The 26,313-nt window shown below is 42.1% G+C and overlaps 1 protein-coding gene across 4 annotated transcripts in view; it reads right to left on the bottom strand.

Moving 5' to 3' along the window:
* Positions 1–1,043: 1,043 nt before the first annotated feature.
* The window catches only part of DEPDC1B (DEP domain containing 1B), a 69,718-nt gene continuing 44,448 nt past the window's right edge, over positions 1,044–26,313 (bottom strand). For 3 of the 4 annotated variants that reach the window (XM_039544603.1, XM_039544602.1, XM_039544601.1), the window contains 5 exons: positions 22,225–22,365; positions 11,465–11,631; positions 9,351–9,527; positions 4,472–4,657; positions 2,444–3,774 (listed from right to left, as the gene is read on the bottom strand). In XM_039544603.1, the coding sequence (XP_039400537.1) occupies positions 3,613–3,774; positions 4,472–4,657; positions 9,351–9,527; positions 11,465–11,631; positions 22,225–22,365 (833 nt within the window). In that variant the 3' untranslated portion in view covers positions 2,444–3,612. Of the gene's footprint in view, positions 2,331–2,443; positions 3,775–4,471; positions 4,658–9,350; positions 9,528–11,464; positions 11,632–22,224; positions 22,366–26,313 lie in introns of those variants that run through there. The other variant, XR_005600409.1, reaches the window with a different exon arrangement.

Genomic DNA, 26,313 nt, shown 5'->3' on the forward strand with positions numbered 1-26,313 from the left:
TTCAGAAAACAAGTCCTAAGTGTCTCAGTAACTGAACCTCTGACTGATCTGTGGTTTCCTTGGGGGTACCTCACATCTCAGATCTTGAGCAGTCACCCTGCCTGGGATGGAATCATACAATCCACTCCTGCCTGACCAGGGATTTAGGGCAGGCTACACTTGCATATGTAGAGCGCTTTGAGTTAAACCAGCCTTCGTAGAGCATAGTAGGGAAAGAGCTGCAATCTGTCCACACTGACAGCTGCAAGCGCACTGGCGTGGCCACATTAGCAGCTCTTGCAACGGCCACAGAGAGCAGTGCATTGTGGTACCTATCCCCACATGCAAGTGGCTGCAACATGCTTTTCAAATGAGGGGGTGGAGTGGAGTGTGTATGTGGGGGGAGAGAGAAAGTGGGTTTTGGGGGAGCTGAGAGCATGTCAGCATGCTGTCTTGTAAGTTCCGACAGCAACAGACCTCTCTCTTACACACAGCATTCCACAGTAATGGTTGCTTTGTCTCAGAGCAGATAAGCATGCCGGCTGTCAGAAACAGAGCTTCCAAAGGGCATATATCGGCATGCAGTGATTCCAAAACAATGACAGGAGTGGCCACTTGACTTAAGGGCATTATGGGACATTTCCAGAGGCTGATCAGAGTGCAGTAATGCAACACCTCGTTCACACTGACACCTAGGTGTTTCATCCAAAGCGCACCAAGTGTTAATCTTCTCACCGAGGTGGAGTGCCAGGAGCGCTCTAGCCATGGAGTCAGAGTGCTCTATGTGCCTTGCCAGTGTGGACGGACGCCCTAGTGAGCTAGGGCGCCCAGGGCTGCTTTAATGCGCTGTAACTCGCAAGTGTAGCCAAGCCCTTATGCTGCAGACTCCTACAATTCACAGGGAACACCCTCAGGTCTGGTTATAGTTCACCAGCTACAGCTCTGCTCTCTCAGGAGCAATGACAAGATTAGCGAATGACCAGCCAGCCTTCATAAAGCAAAGTACTATTTATTCAGAACAAAAGCATTACAGAGAAAATATTTCTTGAAACCAGCTTATATGCAGGTCTTATTTAACAGGCAATCATCTTTCATGGATAGAGAGGCAGGCTTAAAAGTATTTCAGGTTGTCTTGCAGGCTAAGTCCCTCTGGATCACAGTCTCATGTCAGTTTGTGAATTAGGTGAGAGTAACCTCCCTTCCTCTGGCAGGCTGGTCACATCATACGATTCTTAGTTCTTTGTTTGCTATGCTTTTTTAAACCACATCATACCTCTCTGTGCAATTTTCCCTAAGGTGAGAGGCTTCTCCAGGCTTGCTACCAGTCTACAGATTTGCATTAATTGCCTCCAGTGATTTTAGTTCCTGCAGGAAACCCATAAAACTTTCCTGTGGAACCATAACACAATCCCTTAGCCCATAAAGAGGCATATAACATTTACCAAGTAGATGAAATTGTCTTTGAATATTCTTTGTGTCCATCATACCTCTCAAATAATAGCACTCTGCATTCAGGATAAATGAAAGAACTAGTACATGTTCCTTTGTACAGGGATAAATGAAACAGAAACCACCGTGCCACGGTACTGGCCACCATAGCAAAGCATGAGCTGAAGTTTAAGCTATATAAAGTTTAACCTCATTTTCTTTTTCTAATGGAAACAACCTGACAGGCCCTCAATATTGGCTGACTGCTCATGCCAAGGGGAAAATCAGGGCAATACACAGCTCTATAAGAAAACCCATAGGACAATGGCACAGAGCTATCCCTGCTGCCAAGGGAATAAGGCATCTACATTACATATGGAATGATTTCTGCTCCGCCAAGGTTACCCACAAACCCTTATAATGTGTTTCTACTATCCCTGAAAAGTATTCTGTCCAACTGGATAAGTGGAATAATCACCTGGGCTTGGGCCTTATACTTAGTGGATTACTCAGTATTTGAAGAGGGAAGAACAGACCAATGGAAATTTTATAGAAGACTATAGTTGTATCTTCCAAGTTCATCATTTGCATGTAAGCTTTAGAGAATATGGCAAATTAAAAACGTTACATGTTAATCTGTCCAAGTTTATGGGGAAGGAGAAGAAATTACTCCAAGATGCTTGAATAGTAAAACGAGATTAACTACAGCTAAAATTGATACATTTTTGTTTCAGACAGGGAAAGTCCACTCTCTAAATAACCTTGATTGATCGGGCCTTCAGCCCTCATATAGATTGTGCCAATCATAACATGTCTTCCATTCTTCTCTTATCCTGGCCTTTCTCCTCCATGTGTGACCATGCCTTTTCATGATAAAAATCTTCCTATCTCTTTGGAAGTCAGCTGAGTGGTTGTTTCAGTTCCTGTCCAAGAATGATTAATGCATGAGACAAAGGAGAAAGGAAAGAGAGCTTGTGGGATCACATAGTGTTGAAGCAAAAACACAAAGCCAGAAAAAAAAATGTTTTTGACTCTGTTAAACCAATAACCTTTTAATGCACATCCTGGTATGAATTTGATTAATTAGCACATTTGCAAAGCAAGAGAGTGTTGTGAAGGCTAGATTACAGCCAACCATTTTATATTCCTTGTAACTTCAAAGTGGGAAATTGATCAAGGTTTTTAAACCACCCTCAAACCTGCAATAGAGTCCACTGTGGAGATTCAGACTCAACTCTTTCACTTTGAAATGTTTCAGAACTGTGGCTCATTACAGATATGAAGGCTATGATGAAACCCACTGCCTCCAGAGAATTACCTTAAAAAGTTTTGTTTTAATAACTGAAAACATTAGAAGTGCTGCAGTTCAAGTACAACCAAAATGTATACAGTAGAACAGTAGAATTCATTACTGAGAACAAATGCATCCTCATTAAAAATAAAATCTATACTTATTTAATTTTTGACCTTGCCATAAATACCTCCCTTTTCACAGAAAATATAAGGCATTTGATTTTCATATAAAAATGTGTAACTTCCATCCTGTTAGTAACTAATTTTGTACAGCTATATTTAGCAAGATCATGCGAGTTTTCAAAGGTCTGGCCACGCATCAATGAAGTCAATGGAACTTCAATAGGAGCTGGATCAGGCCCCAGTGCAGCATGTGAATGAGGAAACAAAGGGAACTGTTGAAATCAGCATTATAAAATATATCAAGGCAACTACCTGAGACAGAGTCAGCAATTCAGTACAAGATCCAGTGTTTCAAGTTCATTCAAGTATGTACAATGTTTTAATCCCTCCGGCATGCCAGCTATAAACAAATATAATACTCCTTTTCAGAAAAAATGCTGTTGACCAGTGACAAACAAGACAGTGAAATATACACATAAAAATACATCTAAGACTTGAAATGACAACTAGAAGTATGAAAGCAAAGAATTTTTTCCGTATCAATCATTATGAATGATTACCCATCTTGTACTTAAAAATAACAAAATCATTAAAAATAGCCAATGACAAAAATACTGATAATGGTTCAATATAACATCCCCTCCAAAATGTTTTGCCATTACAACCTTTTCCCGCTGTTTCAGTAGTTAAAGTTTTTCCAGTAGTTAAATGCTGTTTAGGTTCCATTTGCACAAGATCTATCCTATCACTAATATACTGAGATACAGTTCACTAATGACTCTGGAAATGTTACATTCGAAAACTTCTGGTTCTTTGAAATGGTTGAAAAGGCTTTTTCAATGCCCACATCAGCAGTTGTGGTTTCTGTTTATTTTTTTCCGGAAACAGCACTGCCTCGCTTTCAGGAGTAGGAAATCGTTCTTTATACACTTCAGGGTAGGATTTCTGAAACTAAAAAAAGAAATACAGTTTAAACAAAACTTCACAGCAAAAGCTTGACATTACTAATTCAACTACTTACAAAACAAACAAAGCAAATCTCAGCTATACAAGTCAGTAAAAATATGCTTTCCTGTGTCACGCAGTCTAGAACTATGCATTTAAAACTTGGTAGTCTTTTCCAATAGGATGTGTTTTACTGTAAAGCCCCTACTGTGAGAAATTAAAGTAAAAATAAACTACAATTATTCCATCTACAAGAGAGTGTCTACAGTTTAAGTCTTAATGCCAGCCTCCTTTTCCTTTTGAGAACCGGAAGCTTAAAATTCGATACTTTTTTTTATGAAAACGCCTCAAAATCTCAAACTACACAGAAAAACATTTCCATCTTTTAACTTCATTAATCTAAAGCCATGTCTACCCAGGGACACTCAGAAAAGTAAAAGGAAATCAACCGAAAGTGCAAAGTCAATTTGCATACATAAAAGTATGTTGACGCCCTTTCCTCCTCTCCCTCCCCGCCATAAGGATGTTCTCAGTCAGGATTTAATGTGTCTTTAGTTCACTGTGACTTAATCCTCAAGGATTAAACAACTATGAAACTGATCTTTATACAGATGTAAAAGATGAGAAGCAAATATATCAAATCCTTCACATACGCAAGGTTGAAAAGAAACCACGAGCAATGATTTTTGAGAATTTTCTTTACCTGCTTCAGCTTCTTCTTCTTGTCTTTGACAGATATTTCTTTATTCATTGTAATTTCTTCCAACAGAGCTGCCAGTGGTTCTTGAGAGCCATTTACTCTTTGGTATTCAAATTCATCTGTACTGATTTGGCGACAAAATGATGGAGCAGGAAGAGTTGTATCAGTATCAGTGTCTGCATATTTTATCTGAAGGAGAAAGAGGGTGAAAGAAAGGACTAATTTCAAGAATAAATTTGGAAAAATTGGCTTGATTAAAGAGAGGGCCTGTGTGATTCACTGACCACTGTGTGACCTTGATCAAATCAAGAAACATGTTGATGCTTCAGTTCACCCAGGCCATTTCTTGTAGAAATACAGAATCACTAAAGCACTTCATCATAAGTTAAGGACAGGAGGAGGAGGAGGAGAGAGAACCCTGGCACCTGTGGAAAGAAGGTAAATAAACAGAGGTGTTAGGAAACAGACAGACAGTGTGGAGGAGAGGCTGGGAGAGTGCAGTGATAGGATCTGGGTAAGTGAGGATGGCACCAAGAAGCAGCTAGCTGGCAGAAGGAGAATGACCAGCTATTATTTGGCTTCTCCCTCTCCCCTCCATACTGCCCCAGGGATACAAGACCACCCTCCATGGGGAAATTGCAAAGTCTGCCAAAAGGGGGGAGAGAGAGAGAGTGTGCGCGTGCACACAGAAATCCACAACCCTTTGATTGGTCCTCTACTGTTTCCAACACCACTTTATTGGTGGGGAGGGGTGGATTATATTTCCCAAAATCCCTGTAAAGCAAAGATTAGAAAGTTGACTGAGATCCTTGGTTGAAAGATGTCAGAGAGGGGCAGAGTACTATTATGACCACTAAAAAAAAAAAACCCTTGAAACCATGCAAAACATGTCCCAGAATCTTAACATGGACAGTTTCATAGATAGGACACCCTGCAATCTTAACTCAGTTGCAGAACACCACAATAGAATTTGCTGTGCTGATTTAGATAAACAAGCATTTACTCCAAATTAATGAATTTAATCTTACACTTTTTCCTTGTTACTCAGTTCTACATTATTACAGAATAATTGGGAGCAAGATGATAACCTTCACGTGATGCTTCTGTTAAGTGCTGGTGTTTTTTGTGCTCTGCGTTTTGTGCAAATCCACCAGCACACCAATGTCATCAATTGGCCACTGGACGTTGTTTTACCGATCTCCCAGTGAACATAGCAATGATTATACTTGCCCAAATCACCCTTTTCAGGACCAATAAAGAACAGTTGGGCCAGTCCTCCGAATATACCAATTTAATGTAGACGGGATGTCCAGGGGAAAGTGGATTACCTCTCAAGGACCATCAAAAGACCATCACATTGATACTGTGGCCCTCCAAGAAACACACGTGAAAGAAGAAGATAAAGCTGCCAGACATAAAATCTATGGCTACACCAAAATCGCTGCCATCAACCATCCAAAACATGGACTAGCAGTGTATATGTGAAACGGATTAGAGGATGTGGAAGTTTGGAAGATTTATTGACCATGATCCGAAGCAACCTGGATCTTTTTGGTCTGCGAGGTGGACATCGGATCACACCCTGACCTGTGTTTTGTGACCTAGCTGTTCAGCATACAAGCTGTTCAGCTGCACCCTAACCCGAGATCGTAGCACAATGGTTGATTATTTCCAATGCTGGAAACTTAGGCCTAATGCAAAAAAACCCATGGTAACTGCTTTTCATCTGAACAATAAAATAGCTAATACCAAACTTGATGTACAGTTCTGCGGTGAGAGCATCAGCCACGAAGCTAATCCAAAGTATCTTGGCGTTACACTGGACCAGAGTTTGACCTTTTGACAACATCTCAAGATAAGGTCAGGTCCCGTGTTGCACTTGTCAGAAAACTGGCCGGAACATCCTGGGGCTCCAGTCAGGGACTTTACGAACCACAACAATTGCCTTGGTATATTCTGCAGCTGAATATTGTGCACCAGTGTGGTCTCATAGCACTCACACTAAACTCCTTGACAATCAACTCAATAATGCTATGCGCATAGTGTCGGGGATGCTCAAATCTACTCCAGTTGACTGGCCCCTGATCCTATCGCACATCCAGCCTCCACAGATTAGAAGAGCTGCTCAGACATCTCACTTTCTTAATCATGTCAATGCAAATATGAGGATCCCACTGCACCATGACTTGCAGAACCCACCAAAGACTAGATTAAAATTCCGCAACCCTCTATGGAACCGTATTAAGATCCTTACACCCAACTTTGATGCGGAGGCTCAATGGAGAGTCACATGGAGCACTTTGACAGCTCAAAACAAATAGCTTGTCATTGCTCTGTTGAGGAACCATCAGGTTTTGATTTATGTCGGAAAGACTGGTGCAGATTGAATCACATCAGGACATCTCATGGGAGATGTGGACAAACCCTCTTTAAATGGAAAATGAGGCAAGCACCTGTATGCAACTGCAGTCAGCAGGCACATCGTATGAATGTCTCCTTCATTCTTTTGCCAGGGGCCTGAAGGACATTCACCAGCTTACTGCTGTGGCAATGTGCTGGCTATCAAACTTAGATCTAAATTTGTAGTTGTTGCTACCTACCCAAGCCATACAAAAGAAAAAGAAGACGACATAGTAATTGATTATTCAAACAATCTAAGGCACTATAGGCATAGTAAACACACCTAACTGTATTGGTATGGGGGAGGGAGGAAGATTTGCATGTAGTCCAAATGACTGACAATAAAACATTCAACCACTCATTTATGAAACAGAGTAAACAAAACCATAATCCAAACTAATCTAACAGCAGCCGGCATGTTACAGTGTTATAAAATAGCAAACTTCACAGCTCAACAGGGACACCAAAGCTTTGAAAGGCAGAGCAGAAAAGTATTAGAAAGTATGACACTTAAGGCTGCAGTTCCACATGTGTGTTACTGTGAAGATTTTACAAGATAATTCTATCTCTGGCTAAATCAGTCACAAAAAGGACTCGAACTTTGAAGTCATGATTTTAAATTTAGTCACAAAATCAGTCAGAAAATATAAGTAAAGCAGAGAGTGGACTACATTAAACTCCCTCCTATCCTACCTTCAAATAATCCGTGAATGACTTGGGTAAAACACAAACAAACCTCAAACAGTTGAGCGGTTCTGCTAAGTCAGAGCAACACAGTGTCAGCTAATGGTTTATAAAACAGCCCCAGGAAGGAGTTGACCTTGCTTCTCCCCATTGTTCTAGCCTTCTGATCCTTTATGTACTTTCGGTATGAATAAATTGTCCTGATGGTTTTGGGGCAAATGACTCACAAAGGTTTGCCTAACTGAACATGCCCCTACAGATATTCTCAGAAGCTGCACTGGGAGTTATCAGGGGAACTAAATCCTCTCTCACAAAGGCTAATGAAGGATCATTAAGACTCATGTCTATACATGCAGAATTGGAAGAAGGCAAAGAGGATATTGTCCACCGTCCATACCTGGGGAGGGCTGGGGTAAAGGGTGAGGTTGGGAACATGGCAGAGTGGGTAATGCAAATCTTTTAGTGCAAGGGGCACGGTTATTAAGGGAAGGTGGAGGTCTTGAGACAAAGAATCTCATTTTTCTATATTGCAAAATAATTTTCCTGAATTGCAGGAAACACCAATAACCAGGACTGATGGGAAAGTGAAGTTAGGATTATGAAGAACTATTGAACGTAAAAAGGTTGAGTGATGCTAAGTCACTGTGAAGCTTGACTTCCCTTAACAGATTTAACAAAGAGTCAAACACCTTCTCTCTGGGAGGGACTAAAAAAAAGAATTAAAAATAATTTCCTGCACAAGATTACAAGGGTGACACTGTGATTATGGCATCTAATATCCAGATATTTTAAATATAAATATCCTGGCAGACATGTTAGAAGAGAAGACATCCCTTGAAATTCCACAAGGCTTTCCTTTTATATGATATTTTTAGCCCATAATTCTGAAGCAGAACCAGCCCAGGAGGCGAAAAAGGAAATAATTGTTTCCTCTTTAAACTTCAAAATTTGTGAGCCAGCAAATTAAGATCATCTGCTAGAGTTGCTGAATGAGGATCTGTGTTGACCTCTGTCCTGCCAAACTGGAAAAAATACTTCCTGGCTCTAGGTGAACAAGATAGCAATTAGTATTGTAGGTTAGGTATGACTGAATACATTCTGAGAGTTCACTTGCAGTAAGTGGGTAGGGATTTTAATCCCTGACAGAAGAAGCAGTTAAGGATTCATTTAATTGACTGAGTGCCTTCTCGAGAAGGTTCATCTTAGTACAACTGAAAATAGCTTACATGCTATCTATAACTATGGTTCATATTTCTCTGATTTTTTTCTATATGTTTTCCTCTTCATCCTTTTAGAATTGGGATCTCCATGGAGATGAGGGAGAACATTTTATTCTTCTTGAAGTCATGAATCACTAGCTCAGCCACTGCTACAACCCCCAGCCTTCCCCATGTGCAGGTTGGTGTTTTGTCACTGAAAAACTTTCTTTAATGCAACTGGGATTTAGGAATTCAAGTAAGTTAGGAGCTTTTGAAAATTTTACCTTAAGTCAGGTCGCAAATCCCCACCCCGACCATGTTTCATTAGTCAGCCACAAAAAAGCAATGCTTCATGACATGCAGTGGGTATATAGTCTCCCCCTGCACTATTACTTTGCCTTAACTACCCGATATCTACTTAGTGTTTGTATAAATATTCAATGTCTATAACGTGTTGCTGACAGCAGCAATTCATTCATGCTATATGCAACGCCTAAGATATCAGACACACAGCAAAAGCTATAAGACTTGTCTTATTTTTAGGAACAGAAGGGAGAAATTTCATGTGATGACAGAAGAAACACTTCTATTAGCCCCACCTGGACTCTTCGGAGATGTACTACATGCTCCTCTATGACAGTCTGTAAGGAGGAAGGAACATTCAAGATCTCTTGACAATTGTCCATCAGGAATGTTACTAGTTTAGCAGCAAGCAGTTCATCCAAATCCACTTCATCTCTAGAGCAGAGGATGCAATGAGAAAACGCTTGAACCATCTGGAATAAAAATCAGGAAACAACATTGTATACATTTTTCCCTGTTTGCAGGAAAAATTGTAAATAGTGTTGAAGTGCAGACTTCAACAGCAGCAACATGTTTCCAATACACAATACTTCTTTAAATAGTGGTGTAAGTGAAACTGTTAAACCAGACTGACGACTGTATTGTTTGCACTATGTTAGATTCCAGTGGTGCAGTTACATAGTCTAGCCTTTAGTTCAGACCTAAACTATTGGAAATAAATTCTGTTATTCTTAAGACTTGAAAAGATAGCCATTGCACGTGGGATATCAAACCAAATAGAAAATAAAAGTAGTACTTCATTATAATAAATCATGGATTATTATGTAGTGCAAAGTCACAAGGTTATCTGGATTTTCTTATTATTAAATAAAGAAAATGTTTCTGTAATTCTAACTAGATTTCAGAAAGCTGTCCAGCTCATTTTCATGCAGCTCTGGACCCAAACTACCACAGCTGGTTAGACACAGGTGCAAGCTACATTAGTTGTAATAATTGTAGTAATTAATTGCAATAATCTTTTGTCTATTTTCCAGTCATTACTTGCCATTGTTAGCACAGCAGACAAATGGAGTTCTACTTCTTTGCCACATGCAACAGACTAACTTGTCGTCTGCTACATTAAAACACTGTATAGAGTACACACATAGGATAGATTACACTGCTAAAAATAATGGCACTTAGGAGGTTTTAATCAAGTTATCATGTATAGTTAAATTAAATTCTTAATGGCTAAAAAACAAATAGGTGCATGCACTCTGGTTTCATTTTACAGTGAAAGGGACTTGATTAATTTTCTTTTGTGCTTTTATTTGCAATATACTCTTAAAGGCAAGAAAGCCACATTTTCACTATCCTCTTGGTTCTCTGTCACATGGAATCTGCCATTTATATCTAATGGAACAAATGGCAACGTGACTTTGCACTGCCTACTGTACTTCCTTGTTTGCCCTCTACTGTCATTGGTATTAGCAGCAACAAAACACGGGAAACAAGGTTGGAGAGAGGGTCTGAGCATAAACCATGGCTTTGTCAAAATCTAATAAAAATGGCACTAAAACCAACATTTTTATAGCAGAGTGGTGAACAAAAATATTGAGAGTCTGGCAGACATTTTCCAATGGATGAGTACTAAGGAAATCAAATTCTGGGCTCAGTATATACAACAACCTCTCTTTAACCTTTAATCTATGTCTGAAAAAGGCAGTGTCTGAAGCATCTCCCATCACACACCATCCCCCCCAGATGCAATTTCTGTGAAGGAGAGGAAGGAAAGCAGATTACTAGAGGCACCATCCCTCCCACACACACTACCTCCCTCTAGAGCAGCCCATCCAAAATCCTGCTATCTGGGGAAGTGGGAAACTAGCCATTCCTTCCCTTCCCTGAAGAACTCTGCTGCAGTAAAGCCTCATGGCCAAAACTATCATCTTCTATGTATCTGATACTCTATATTAAAACCATAATAATCTTTAAATGGCCCCTAATTGTTCTTTCAAACAGCAGTAACATAGCCATGGAGTTTTTCCTCAACTGTTAGAATACAAAAATTATATATCACTAGAATCTTTTACAAATAAATTGTTTGTCAACATTTCACCCTGAAGGCACCAAAGGTTCTCAAAGTACAGCAGCCTATTCAGTTTAAACAAATTTGATACTGTGGGAGACCAAGTATTTAGGCTACAACTCACAACTGTTATCCATTTCTATGAAAACAGGGAGAACTTCCAACTTCTAAATGGTGCTCTCATCAATCAGTATCTACACGGTTGAAATAATCAACTGAACTTTGTTTGCTATCATCTCCAAAATGTACTATATTTTGTATGTATTAACAAGAATCTTTCATCTATGCTGTTTCAAGGTTTCATAAGCCTTGCTAAGTTTTTCATATTAGAAATATGCATACCAGTGTTCTGGTCCCAGCTGTGTCACAAAGAGGTGGTAGATCTTTGTTGAGGCTAATCCTTGCCATCATCTTCATCAGTAATTGCAGCTTTTTCCGATTTTCCGGAGGCAGCAGAAGACAGGAAACCCGAAGTGCTTCAATGGCCTTTTTGTTTTTCTGCAGCAGACCTGGTTTAAACAAGATTTACATAAGAATAGCCATATTGGGTCAGACCAAAGGTCCATCCAGCCCAGTATCCTGTCTACCCACAGTGGCCAATGCCAGGTGCCCCAGAGGGAGTTAACCTAACAGGTAACGATCAAGTGATCTCTCTCCTGCCATCCATCTCCACCCTCTGACAGATAAAGGCTAGGGACACCACTCCTTACCCATCCTGGCTAATAGCCATTAATGGACTTAACCTCCATGAATGTATCTAGTTTTCTTTTAAACCCTGTTATAGTCCTAGCCTTCACAACCTCCTCAGGCAGGGAGTTCCACAGGTTGACACTGTGCTGTGTGAAGAACTTCCTTTTATTTGTTTTACACCTGCTGCCCATTAATTTCATTTGGTGGCCTCTAGTTCTTATATTATGGGAACAAGTAAATAATTTTTCCTTATTCACTTTCTCCACACCACTCATGATTTTATATACCTCTATCATATCCCCCCTTAGTCTCCTCTTTTCCAAGCTGAAAAGTTCTAGCCTCTTTATCTCTCCTCATATGGGACCCATTCCAAACCCCTAATCATTTTAGTTGCCCTTTTCTGAACTTTTTTCTAATGCCAGTATATCTTTTTTGAGATGAGGAGACCACATCTGTACAATTGAGAGATTTAAAATTAATTACCTTTCCTAGTTACAGTTTTCCCCAAAAAATCTTCACACATCTAAAACCTATTTTCCAAATTTTCCTACCTACTCCTCTGACCCCCTAGCAGAATTCCATCACAAAGTTGGGCAATAATACAATTTAAACTTATATATTTCCCCCTTGTGAATTAGTTCAGGAATTTATGTAACTTCCTTCCAGTAAATTTGAAAATGAAAAAATGTAAACATTATCACAGCCTGGTTATGTGAGAGAGGGGAAAAGTCACTTCATGGTATTTGTGTCTATGAAAGGAGCAGTCACAGTACATCTAATACTTTGCCTCTTCATAGCCATCAGCCCCAGGCATGTTTGCGATTTAACAACAGCAGCCATCAAATGAAAAAGTGAAGATTGGAGCAATATCTGGAAAACCTTACCAAAACAGCATGCCCAAATCAACTGATAACAGCTATAAGAGTCAGCACTGAAACATGGATTATACCCTCTAAAACTATAGACAAACCGATTTGTCAGTCCAGCCAGAGTAAAAAACTCCTGAAAGACAAGGAGTGCAAGGATAAAACATTCATTATTGAGACAACTTGGCAAGAAATATTTTGGGAAAAGCCATTCGTAGGGTATGTCTACACATAAACTGCTGCAGTTATGCCGCTGTAGTGCTGCAGCTGCACTGCTTCAGTGTAGCCACTACCTATGCAGAAAGGAGAGGTTCTCCCATTGGAATTGATAATCCACTTCCCATGAGGCAGTAGCTAGGTCAACAGAAGACTTCTTCTGTCAACCTAGTGCTGCCTACACTGGGGGTCAGGTCAGCATAACTATGTCTCTTGGGGTGTGCATTTTTCACATCCCTGAGATCCATAGCTAGGATCATGTAAGTTCCCAGAGTAGACCAGCTCTGACTCACGTCAACAATTTTAGATATGTTGAATAAACTGCCACTTAGCATGGAGAACATTAGGCTACATGTTGTGTTTATATTATGTCAGGTATGAGCTATGTGGGAGGTGAAATGTGTGGGTGGAAGTGAGTTAGTGATTTGAAACCTCAGGACTCTGTGAGGGCCCATTGGATTGCTAGAAGCCACCCTGGAATGCTTATTTGAAAGTCAGCAATCAGAGGGGGACCACTGAGGCAGAAGTGTGGAGAGTGGCCAGCTGGAGGTGGTTTGGTGCAGGCTTGCTGAAGTTGCCAATAAAAGTCTCCTCAAACTCCAGAGACTGGTTCATCAGCGATGATAGAGGGTCGGACTGCTGAGACTATAGCGGTGAGATCAGATTGGGAGAATGTCAAACTCTATTGCTTACGAAAAGGAAGCCTGAACTGGGGTATGAAATAATATTTTCCAAGGCTTGAAAAGGACACTGGGCACTGAGAGATGTTCAGTACCAGAGTTCATTCATAGGTTTTAATTGCAAGTTTGCTAATTCAGTCTGGAGTGGAGCTGTGGTGAATGGGGATTTCTGCAGCAGCTATGAAGAACATCTACTATACCTATCGAGGTGCCACCACTCCTGAGGACATGGTCCTTGTTACAAGCAAGCAGAGGGAGAGGTACCCTGAGGTAAAATTTCCCAGTGAAAGGCTGGTGGCAGCAGGTATCCGAGACTCACTTGGAGGAAACCTAGGGTTATGACATCTAGCCTGTTCAAAGACAGTTATAGAGTTCTAAAAACCAAAATTAGAAAGTCTAATCTTTTGGAAAGATAATATATGTGCATTTCATCTTCATTCTAAAAATATCATTTAGTATAATAATCAGGCTGCTTTCTGACCAAACTTTCAATGCATTTCTCAATAGCTGTAACAGAACAATGTGTGACAAGAAATAATTTTCACCCTTAATGAGCCGTCAACAAGATAGTGGAATATCCATAGAAAGGTTTACTTTAACGTATGCTACCTCATTAAATAAAATGTTACTTTATCTCCTTATACCCACATTCCTTCATATAACTTCTTGCTTTATTATACCACATAAATTTTTTTTGACTGACAGTGAATCTACATGCAATTGTATCTGATAGCAACGTGATTAAAGAGCCACCATAACAAAGCAATTAAGAGTCTACAGAAGACAATCTATTCTTATGTATAGCTTGAAATATTTTTGTAATATATTGGCAACACTTTTTAGTTAGCTACTATAAACCCAGCTTGACAAATTCAGCGAACAGCTACAAAAAGGTTAGATAGCAGCAGTGTAAGAGTGAATGAAAACAAAGAAATGGTGATAGAAACAAAATAGCAAGTAGCTTGAACTCTCTCATTATGAAATCTTAACGTATTGGTACAGATACCACGCAAGAGTGTTTGAAATTCAATAACCTTGGCTGCATCATCTCACCTTGCCGCACCATGCAGCTTCCCCCGCATTCCTCATAACGTTGCTTTCCATAAAGAAATGGGAGATCAGACACCCCTGCCAAGAGCAGGGTAATGTGAAGTTAGGCATTCTCTCTGACAAGGAATGATTACAGACCCACAAAGGTCCTCACCCTATACATCCAAGTGAACATATGATGTCCATACAAAGGCCCTGGCCTCTGGCACATCCCCAGAGCTTTCCTTCTGCCTTGCACTACCCACAAGTTCCAATTATAGGAGGCAATATTTGCCTGTCAGAAGCTGAGACTCAGATACTTCCTGGAGGGAATTGCTAACAAAAAAAAACAGATGTGGTAGATCCCAGACAGGAAGGTATGACAGCATCACTAGATTCAGTTTCAGGTATTCTGTGATGAATATTGGTGCAACCACACAGACTAAATTCTTAAAAGGTGAGAACAAGCTGGCTTCTCAAGCTGCCAAGGCCCAAATAATGGACACAAAACATAACAAACACAAAACGCTATTAATACAAAAAGGGCCTTTAAATGCTGTGGATTATTTTTAGTATAAATAACCTTATAACTTCCATTTTATGATTCTTTATTTCTGATGCAAATAATTTTCAAATAATAAAAATGAGGTAACTCACTTGTGTGCCACAGTTAATTCTGGGACTAAAATAAATGATGTCCTTTGAAATCAGGGTGTAAGCTTTCTGGACCTCTGGGTTAGGGCACCCTCTGTAGCAGCAGCAGTGGGGGATTGGTATGCCTGCCAGGTGAAGCAGTCGCCGGCCTGGCTTGAGGTTGCACAACTGTGCAATTCCCAGTTCAACCTGCTGGGTGCGGGTTCAGAACATTAAGAGGTAGTCTAATATCTCGGGGCTCCTAGGGTGGGGCTGAGAACTTAAGCAGTTTTGGGTTCTGGCCTCCTGGCTGGAGCAACCAACAAGAGTCTATTGTCCAGGCCTCCTAAAGTAAGGGCTGAGCAAACAGCCAACATTTCTGGCCTAAAGTTTAGCAGGTAACCAGCCCTGCATATGGGGCCAGAGATAGGGAGACCCAGGTCCCTAGAAGTGACTGGCAATCCTGCCACAGGGTCACTAAGGAAACATGCAGTCGCTGCTTCATGTCCCAGCAGCAGAACTGGACCAAAGTCTTGCTTCCCTGGGCTACTTCCTAACAGCTACTACTGGCACTGCTGTGTCGCTGCTGGGACCTGGTTCGCAGTCTCACAGTCATGTGACCCTTCCTCCAGTCTCTCCCTGGGGTCTTCCATCTCCTGGGACAGTCAGGGGCGGCTCTAGGCACCAGCAAAACAAGCTGGTGCCCTAGGCGGCAAAAATAAAATCTAGGGGCTGGCTGGGCTGGGCCCGCCCCCCCGTCCCCTGCTGCCGGGGGGCGGCAGGCTGGGCGCCGGACCTGCGCGTCGGGAGGTCCACGGAGTCCGGGACGCGACTGGACCTGCGACAGGCACACCGCGAGGGGGCGCGCGCCGCGCTCTCGGCTGGCTGGACCCCAGGCATGCATGCGCAGCTCAGCTCAGCGGCCCGCGCGCCCGGCCGAACCCGCCGCGCCGCCGCCGGAGCCGGCAGCCGCGCGCGCCAGCGAGCCTCCCTCCCCTCTGCAGTCATGCCGGTCTGCTACTCGCGCTCGCGCGGCTCCGCCGCGCCGCGGGCGAAGGCCCAGGTAAAAGGGCCCTGGGGACAGTGGTTTGCCTTTTCTCCCCGCTGCCATTTTCAGGAGCAGGCAAGGGCTCGGCTCTCTGGGAGGGACATCTGCCTCCTTCCCTGGTCCAGCCCCAACTGAGCTTCAGGGCCCGGCTCTTATACTTCCTGCCTTGCCCTGCCCTGCATCCCTGCACTTCCTGCAAGGGGGGGTGGGGCGGGTTAGCTGTTCCCACCAGGGGGAGTTAACCCCCTCTGTACTGGAGGAAAGCCACTCTGCTTTACTACATGGGGATAGTTAACAGGTTTAGGAACAAGAATTAGGGAACTCGCAGAAGAGAACAGACTATAGGTGAAATCCTGCCCCTACTGAAGTCAATCCTTGGATTCTGACAATTTAACTCAAGCTTGAAAACCCAGAGCATGTAGGTAATACCATTTGAACTGAGAAAACTAAGTTGATCATGGGGGGAGTTCTTGGATACTATGAAAGAGAACCCAGAAATGGAATAAATGTTTCCTGGAAATGAGGCTGTTAAACAGTTTAGGGAAATCTTTCTAAAATCCTGTAATATAGTGACAAGCTCTACCCATTCTGGAATTTTCCAGGTTATGTATTCCCTGTTATGCATCTATATGCAGATGACAAAAAGGGTCTATACTCTGGTGCATTGGAATAAGTGATACAGTGCTTGTATAAGACAGGGACATGAATGAGGGCTAGTTGTTTGAGACTAAAGGCAAATAAGACTGAGAACATTAGCAGATATGGGATGCAGTTAAAAGACAAGTTCTTAGACTGAAAAACCATTAGGGCAGAGACCATGCCTCATCTATGTTTGTAAAGCACCTAACATAAACAAAGTCCAAGTGTAAGTGGCACAAAAAGAGAGAAGCAGAGAAGGTGCTCTAACCTAACATTTGGGGTCAAATTAAGAGGAGCTCTTCACACAGAGCCAATTTGGAAATTTAAATTGCCGTACCAGAGATATGCGTAGTACTACCAAATTAATAATACTTACAAAAAGAATCGAATAGTCTACATCTTCTCTCCTTAGGTATATCTTCATTGCAGAGTTATTCTGGACTCTTACTTGGGAGTTACCCTAATCCCACACGCAAAAGCCTCTCACCCAGGTTTACTGATCCTTTCAATCCCATAGCTTGCATAGGACTATGGGCTAGAGCTTGGGTGCCACTTTCATATGAGCTGGTAACCCATAGGGTGACCAGATGTCCCAATTTTATAGGGACAGTCCCGATTTTGGGGTCTTTTTTTAAATATAGGCTCCTATTACCCCCATCCTGATTTTTCACATTTGCTGTCTGGTCACCCTAGTAACCCACCACCTTTGCAGTGAGATGCAGGCTAAATCACTTGATTGCTGATAGTCCCCCAATATCTTCCCACAATTCCCCCCTCCATATGACCAGAAGGATAGACAAGATCTTCTACAATTCACTGAGAAAGAATTAGTGGGTCGTCTTACTGCAGCAGTAAGAAGCATGAGACATGCTCCCAGAAGTCTTAGCGCACCCCCCTCCACAGACACACACTTAATCACAGTATCAACAAGGATCCATTAACTCAAGTATGGCTTTGCAGACTAGGATAACCCAGATGTTCAGACCTTGGTGATGTTTACCCAGTTAACTCTGCAGTGAATCAGACCTTTTTATATTATATTTCTAAGGTTCAAAGAAGGGAAATAAAAAACAATTAAACACTCACCTAATTAAGAGAGGTATAAGAACTGAAGGGACAACTCAATAGCCACAAATATATTGCCTGGCAAGATGATTTTCTGATAGTCCTCCTGAACTTATTTAAGAATTTCTTTTAGAAGGAAGAATCAGAAAGAAGAGAACACATGCACTCCAAATTTGCATTGAAAAACTCTGCACACTGCATTACGTGAAAGTTATTTGCTAATAAAACAAAGACAACCAAAGAAATCTACTATTACATTACTCCTAGTCCAAGCATAGCACCCAAAATTGACACCAGAATATTCAAGATAAATTACAGTACTGATCACCCAATTTCACTTTACTGAAAATAGTTTTTGCTAAGCTCAATGGCAAATGTATTCATGCAACACCAAAACTACCCTCTTCCCCCCACCTTTAAATATGATTCCAAGTTAACACATCAAAGATAAATCTTTAAAGCACAAGAATTGCTTATTTGGCACATTGTTACATTGGTACGCACACAACTCAAAAAGTGTCTCGCTGGGTTAAGTCACAGCATGCTTTTATCACTGGTGATTAAATAATACCAACTAGGTAGAGAAGAATCCCTATGAAAACAATCACTGAATTAGGCAGAATGTAAATTTAAGCAATGCATAAAGATCACTGTAGCTTGGGACCTTAGCTCCTCTGTAGTTTGAAAATTATCCTGCACAACATCTTCAAGTTTAGCCACATCTTTCTTCCTAATAAAAGAAAATCCCACAAAAACAAAGGAATAATTTCTGGATAATGTTCATCTTTTCAGGAATTGCAATGAGTGAACCTCCTGTCTCTCTGTGGTTGTAATGGCTAACTGCAAACTGATTTTTCCATGTGTTTCTGCAAATGCAATTTTCCTTATTTTCTGTTCAACTGAAACATTATCAACTGAAGAGGAAAAAAAGGTTATCTTTTCAAGTTACAAGCAACGTACTTGCTTTCTACAGAACAATAAGAATAGAGACCCCAAGGGCAGTGGGCCCACCTTCTTTCCTTCTGCACAGATTGGAACCCGCAATTCCAGCTCCTGAGGATCAGTACTGGGCTCAGTACAGAAGTCTGGGTTGGGCACTGCTTGGTATGACAGAGGAGTCATTCTGACACCACAGAGTAGGAATAGCTAGAAGGAGGGCCAGGCCTTGGCAGAAAACCCCAAGGGTTCCAAAAAGGCCATTGCATTTGCACGGGCCACTGCCCACTGGTCTGGTAGGAATCCCCACTCTGTGATCCACCACCACGTAGGGCAGTCTGGTGAGGCACTGGTAATGGCCCCTCTGCTGGGTGCACAACTCCGCCTCAGACGCTGATGATGAGTCATCTTCGGGAACCACGGAGGTGCGGTACGCATCAGCTCCAAGGGCCAGTGCAGAGTATCCAGGGATTGGTGCTGAAGCAGGGAAGCCCATGTCGACATCAGCAGGGCCAGCTTCTCTCTAGATCAGGGGTCGGCAACCTTTCAGAAGTGGTGTGCTGAGTCTTCACTAATTCACTTTAACTTAAGGTTTCGTGTGCCAGTAATACATTTTAACGTTTTTTAGGAGGTCTCTCTCTGTAAGTCTATAATATATAACTAAACTATTGTTGTATGTAAAGTAAACAAGGTTTTCAAAATGTTTAAGAAGCTTCATTTAAAATTAAATTAAAAAGCTGATCTTATGCCACTGGCCTGCTCAGCCCACTGCTGGTCTGGGGTTCTGTCTGCCGGCTCCTGCCAGCTGGGGTCCCGGCTGCCAGCCCCGCTCAGCCCACTGCTGGTCTGGGGTCCTGGCCCTGCCCACATAGAGAGGGTACCTACCTTCTCCCTGGTTCGAGCCCATTCTCTTCCTCTCTCTCTCTCTCTCTGCACTGAGCTGAGGGTGGGAGTGCACTGAGCACAGGGTTGGGGATGAAGGAGCAGTCTAGGGGGCGTGTCTGGCCAGGAGCTAGAATGAGGGAGGAGGCTCAGGGTTGGGGCAGGAGGTTTGGGTGTGGAGCGCTTACCAGGGACAGCTCCCATTTGGTGTGAGGGCTGCAGGTGGGAATGTGGGGCGGTGTGTGCAGGAGCTCCCGTTTGATGCTCAGGGTGGGGGTGGGGATGTGGAGGGGTGCAAGAGTCAGGACATGGGGTGTGGGATGGCTGGGTATGTGGGGGGTGCAGAAGTCAGGGCTGGGGTTGTGGGGAGGTGCAGGGGTCAAGGCAGAGGGCTGGGGAACTCAGCTCTGGGAGGTGCTCCCAACCCCTTGCCATGAGCAGCTGGAGAGGGATATGCCCTGATTCCCCCCCTTTCTCCAAGGCCCCATCCCCGCCTCTTCTCTGCCTCCTCTCCAGAACAGCAAGCACACTGCGGCTCTGCTTCTCCTCCTCCCCAGGGCGATCAGCTGATCAGCACAGGGAAGAGAGGAGGGGGGGGGCAGGAAAGCAGCACGCTGGGGGAAGAGCGGGGGAGGGGGGAGCTTGGCTGCCGACAGAACCAAACTTCTGCCTCCTGCCCCCGCAGGAGAGAGCTGTGGGTGGGGGGACTGAGTGGTGCTGAGACCCCAGCAGGCGGCAGCGTGCCATTAAAAAAATTGTGCCGCAGATTGCCAACCCCTGCTCTAGATGGTAACAAGGGCTCCAGTATTGAATGAGGGCTCAAGGCAGCATGCTTCCTTCTGTTCACCCTCACCACTGGTGCCGACTCTTGCACTGCCAGCGATGGTGGTACCGAAAGTGCCAGTAAGTCCTTGACCACAATGAATGCCTCCACAGTGGATGGCACCACGATCCTGCTGGTGCCACAATGTTCCCTAGTGCCAACAGCTGGTCCCACAGCAGACTCAATGGAGCCTGCCAACCGGGCAGAGTTGACGGTGCAATCTGCAGAGCAGGAGCAGAAGAGTGGCCAGACCCAGGTTGCACTCCACTCCCTGTGCTTGTCCTCTCTTAGATACAGGGAATGCCCTCTCTTGCACCACTGCTTCTTATGCTTCTTTCTCAGCACCGGTGATAGGGAATGGTGCCAAGAGTCCCATGCAGCAAGAGAAGCACCCTGTATCGACACCAAAGGTACTGTGCCAAGTCCGACCAGCTTAGCTCCGAAGCCAGTCTGAGCACCACTTCCATCAGGAGGGACTTGAAACTGGCCTCCCAGTCCTCCTTCATATGCAGGCTGAACTGGCGGCAGATCTGACAGTGATCTCATATGCAAGTCTCACCCAAGCATTTTAGACAGCTGGAGTGCGGGTCACTCACAGGCATGGGCTTTCTGCAGGAGGCATAAGGTTTGAAGCCTATTTATTCAGATATCCTTAGTAATAACAAGCTTTAAGATTGGCTCCAGTACCATTATTTGTAGAAAACAATATTCCTAATAAACTTTTAAAAACCACACTATAAATTTCTGCCACAAGACAGCATTTTACTTATGCTACATAATCAGTGTGTTTTACTACGGATCAGGTTCTCTTTAGAAGATGGAAATGAAACCTCCTCAATGTTACATATAGGACACAGATTCACCAAAGGCCAGCTACTAATGTTTATGCTCTTGGAGTAAAAATTTTCAGTACTGCCTAAATCTTATTTTCAAAAATGCATAAGCCACTTTTAACTGAAAGTGTGCAAAACTTTTTTCATTTTCACATAAACATTGCTATAGGTGAAGTGGGGGTTTTTTTTGTATTCTATTTGTGAAGATTACTGCAGCTGTGAAATAAAACCCTGTCAATGCCGTGTGAAGTGAAATGCAATGTACAATGGAAAGTAACATGCAAATAAAAAGTATGTGAAAGAACAGGGAAAGATTTTAATTGAATAGGATTTTTTAAACAGATAATTTAATACTAGCTAGTAAAAGCATGCAAGAATAAAACGTATACAGAGTGCACAGAGAGAAAGTCAATAATAGAACTTAAGAGCTGAGTCCCTTTTGAAAATAAGATTTAGCTATCTAAGTCATTCAGGCCTTGCAATGCTGACTGGAGCTACACCTCAATGCCTTTAAAAACCTGGTCCAAGACCTTCAGCCTCATAACACGACTTAAGGTATGCAACAATTGTACTGTATTGTCTTAGTTATCAAAATATATTTACATATTAGAATATTCTATTTATAGTTACAGTGGAAGGAACAGGTAAAAAAACTGAGAGACTTGTTAAATCCTTATAAAAGTTAGATAATTTGTGGCAATGTGGGGGAAGAGTCACAATTGTTCACAATTCTTCCATTTATTATATTACAAGCCAACTTACCTAACACACTGACGAAAACATCAAAAAGATGAAATGTGAGTAGAGGTTCCTTCATCTGGCCATAGTAGTCTGCTATCGTTTTGAAGACATCTCTTTCAAATCCAATGTATGTAGGTTGCTTCAAATCTGAACAACTGGGCCCTAAGAGAAGAAATGAAATCACAAACAGGGTTATCTATTTTCATTTCTAGCCAATACAAGGAAAGTTTCAAAAGGGAAAAATGTAAACTAATTATTCAAAGTAGTAGTTACACACATTGCAACTAATCTAGTGAAAACAGACATAATACACGATAAAAATACCCACACAGTTCTTACTGTCCTTAAAATGAGTCCACTCCTTGCTATTTACTGCTGTACACCAGGCGTTTAAGATTTTTCCAACACACTATAAAAAACTCCATAGCCCACCTGTGCCACAACTAGTTTTCTGCACATAAAAGCCACTGCCAGCATTAGGGGGTAGCAAGCAGTGCAATTGCCTGGGGCCCCCAGGAAGCTAAGTTGCTCAGGCTTCGACTTCAGTCCTAGGTGGGAGGGCTCAGGGCCCCGGGCTTCAGCCCCATGCAGTGGGACTTCGGCTTTCTGCACTGGGCCCCAGCGAGTTTAACACCAGCCCTGCTTGGTGGACCACCTAAAACCTGCTTGCAGCCCCCCAGTGGGCCTCAGACCCCTAGTTGAGAACCACTGCTCTACACAATACCTTCTTTTAATCAAAATATTACTCAAGTTTTACACCCCTTGTTTGAAATGCAGTAGTACTAGAATGCTATGCAATGAGAGATGAATGTTTGAAGTTGTTACTTAATTAGGTTTCAGATAGTATAAGCATTTATCTCCAAATACTAGATGTTCATAGGAATACTAACTATGGCCAATGCAGCTGTGCCCCTGTAAAATCACCCATGTAACTGCTCTATGCCATCAAGAGAGAGCTCTCCCGTTGACATAACTAAACCACCTCCAACAAGCAGCGGTAGCTATGTTGGCAGGAGACGCTCTCCCTTCGACATAGCACTGTCCAAATCAGCGTGTTCTTCAGTGTAACTTATGTCGCTCGGGGTGTGTTTTTTTCACACCTCTGAACAACGTAAGCATGATTAATGTGCATAAGCCTTGTCAAGTAGTGTCAGGCTAAGTACTGTTAGGCCTCAAACTTCCGGAAGCTGTAAGAAGCAAGTACAGTATAATCCTGCAAGCATAAGCATAATCTATCTAGGAAGCTTTATAGACTAAGACGGAAACTTTGTAAAGATTGATACAGGCTTGTGGTTACTATGCTCTGCAACCAGACACCTCTTTAAGCTGATTCGAGCATTTTTGAGTCTAGCAAACTGACCATAATTAACCGCATAGAGAAGAAATGAGCTGGGCACAGGTGCACAGTTCATTAGTTCAAAACAACCGCAAATGCCACCCTAGAATATTTGGCCACCTTGATTGGTTGACTTGTTTTGAAGCACGGCCAGCAAATACTGTATAAATACTGTATAATACTGTATATTACTGTATAAATACGATGCAGAAGTGTGTGTGTGTGTGTACACACACACACACACACCCCTGAAAGAAATCACTCTTTGTCAGGCTCACATACACCCCCTGAACCAAAGGGACTTGCGCTTCACTGACTGACTGTGCCTAGCCAGCGCAGGAAATGGTCAACTGAAGGTAATGTATCTTTGGAAGAATGCAGGGTGAGATTTGAACTAATAAAGGTCTGGTTATGCTCGAGCTGGTTAATCTTAAGTCTGTATTAATAATGTAGGTTAAATTTATTAGTAAATTGTTTAAAAATAGTAGTAGTAAATATATATGTTTTGTGCCTTGCTGAAAGCAGGTACAGTACTGGTGAAGTTAGTTTATAAATCATAGTGGCTTTACAAGTCACTGTGCCTGTCTTCAGTATAAGTTACCATCAAGATTATCATAAAAGTCAGTAAAAGTTTATAAGTTGTTAACTTATTTAACAGGGAGGTTAAAATTAGTAAACTATAGTTGATTAATGTATCAGTATTCCATATGAACTTGTGTTGGTTGGTGATGGTTACAATACACGTAAAGTCATTAGGCACATTCTGTCTGTGTTGCCTTTATAGTCATAAGTCATTAAAAACCTTTCTTAAGGAATAATTAGTTGTTTTAGTTTCTCTTTTGCGGACACTACTCAACCTCATTACATCTGTGTAGGATGGTGGGAAGTAGCGATCACCCAGAGTCCCACTAGGGTCCTAACGTGAGTCCCCCATGGGCTCTGATGTGTGCCTCCTCCTTCCATTGATCTCCACAGTAAGTTATACCAACGAAAGTGCTAGTGTAGACATAGCTTACTAAGATCATTCTGGAATTGAAGGAAAGAGCAAGACATTAATCAATATCATCTAACTGCAACTGATATGATTTTTATTTTCAAAATAAATTCATTAATAGCTGTTACCTATGTAAACACACTCAGTAGTTTCACACACAAAAGTTAAAACACAGTTAATATTTGTACCTCGGCTGTGGTTTCCTCTCCCAGGCTTTTGCAGATGACATATGCAGTTTCTGTTTGAACTTTCAGGTACTATTACAGCCAATTAACTGAAATGGAGGGGGGGAAATTATCGGATTTAAGAAACAGAAAACAAAAAGTTGATATTTTCTTCACTAAATTTAGTTGGCTGTAGTAGTGCTTCTTGAAAATACAAACAGGGACTGCTTATGACAGACATCTGCAAAAATATGGGATTCAGAATGGCTTTGCTAGGAAAAGGAACCACATCAGAGGTAAAAATACCAATTCTGCTTTTAAAGTTTTTTTTATGAAGGTACTGAAACATCTAGATGGGTAATATTCAAACACATAGCAAACATATTTTACTACAATAGGTAACATTCCCTGCTTTAAGATTCAACACTTTAGCAATCAGTACACACACATTCAAAGCAGAAGACTTGTCTAAGCCTTAGTTCTCAAACAGTGAATTGACAGACATTTAAATGATCCTTGATGAGTTACAATGACTAAGTAATTACCACAGCTGTCACTAAATCTGAACCTCAGACACATCATCCATACAAACTGTCAGCATCCTACATAGTATTCATTACAAAGTACCACTTTCAAAACAAGATATTCTGCTTTCAAAAAATATATTAAAAAGATGGTCATCAAACCTCATATATATATTATAGACAGAGCCATAAAGCCATCCTGTAGCTCAGCTTGCCTAACACTTATAATTAAGGGTCTACCAAATTCGTTGTCTTGAATATCACATCCCTGACCATGAAATTTGGTCTCCCCTGTGAAATCCCAGCTCTGAAGGCAGCCCAGAAGTATGGGTGGCAATACCTCAACCCCCCTACAATAGGCTTGCAACCCCCTTTTGAATTACTACCCCCAGTTTGAGAAATGCTGCTAAGAAAGCACACATTTTTCATGGGTTGGTCATGGCATAACACATTCGCAAAATTTGCTATTTATGTGGTGACCAACCCATGAAAAATGTGATTTCTTTGCAATTTAGTACACTCCTAATCATAATCCCCTCATTTTCTGTTGCTTATAACTTTACCAAACTAAGGCCATGTCTACACTATAAAGTTCAGTTGACGCAAGTTACATCAGCATACGCCACCAACCTTTGTGCAAGCACCAACTTGGCTTCTTGCACTGGCGCTTGTGAATACTCACCCCGAATGGTTGCACTGATGTAAAATGCAGCATATCCTAGTATGCCCTCCCATATGCTGCCATCCAGCTCTGTGTCTTGCAGGACATTTTCCACAGTATTTTGTGGGATACCAGCAATTTCTGGCAGCTAGGGGTTAAGTTTCCATCTATGCCACTTTCTCCATCCCATCATTTATGCACCTTTTTAAAAAAAAACTTCCAGAGTCCCACACACCGCTTTTTGGTTTCTGCCATCTCTCTGGAAGAAGTCTGCAGGATCCATGCCTCAGTGCAGTTATAATGACCATTGCTAATACAGGACACATGATTCTCCTGTATTTGCAGAACTTAAATGAGTACTGCTACAACTGAGTATGCAATGAGGAAAATATGGAGATGTTCAAGCACAGCAACAACTGGATGCTGATGGA

The sequence above is a fragment of the Mauremys reevesii genome, linkage group 6, assembly GCF_016161935.1.
Source record: "Mauremys reevesii isolate NIE-2019 linkage group 6, ASM1616193v1, whole genome shotgun sequence".
Taxonomy (NCBI): Eukaryota; Metazoa; Chordata; order Testudines; family Geoemydidae; genus Mauremys; species Mauremys reevesii.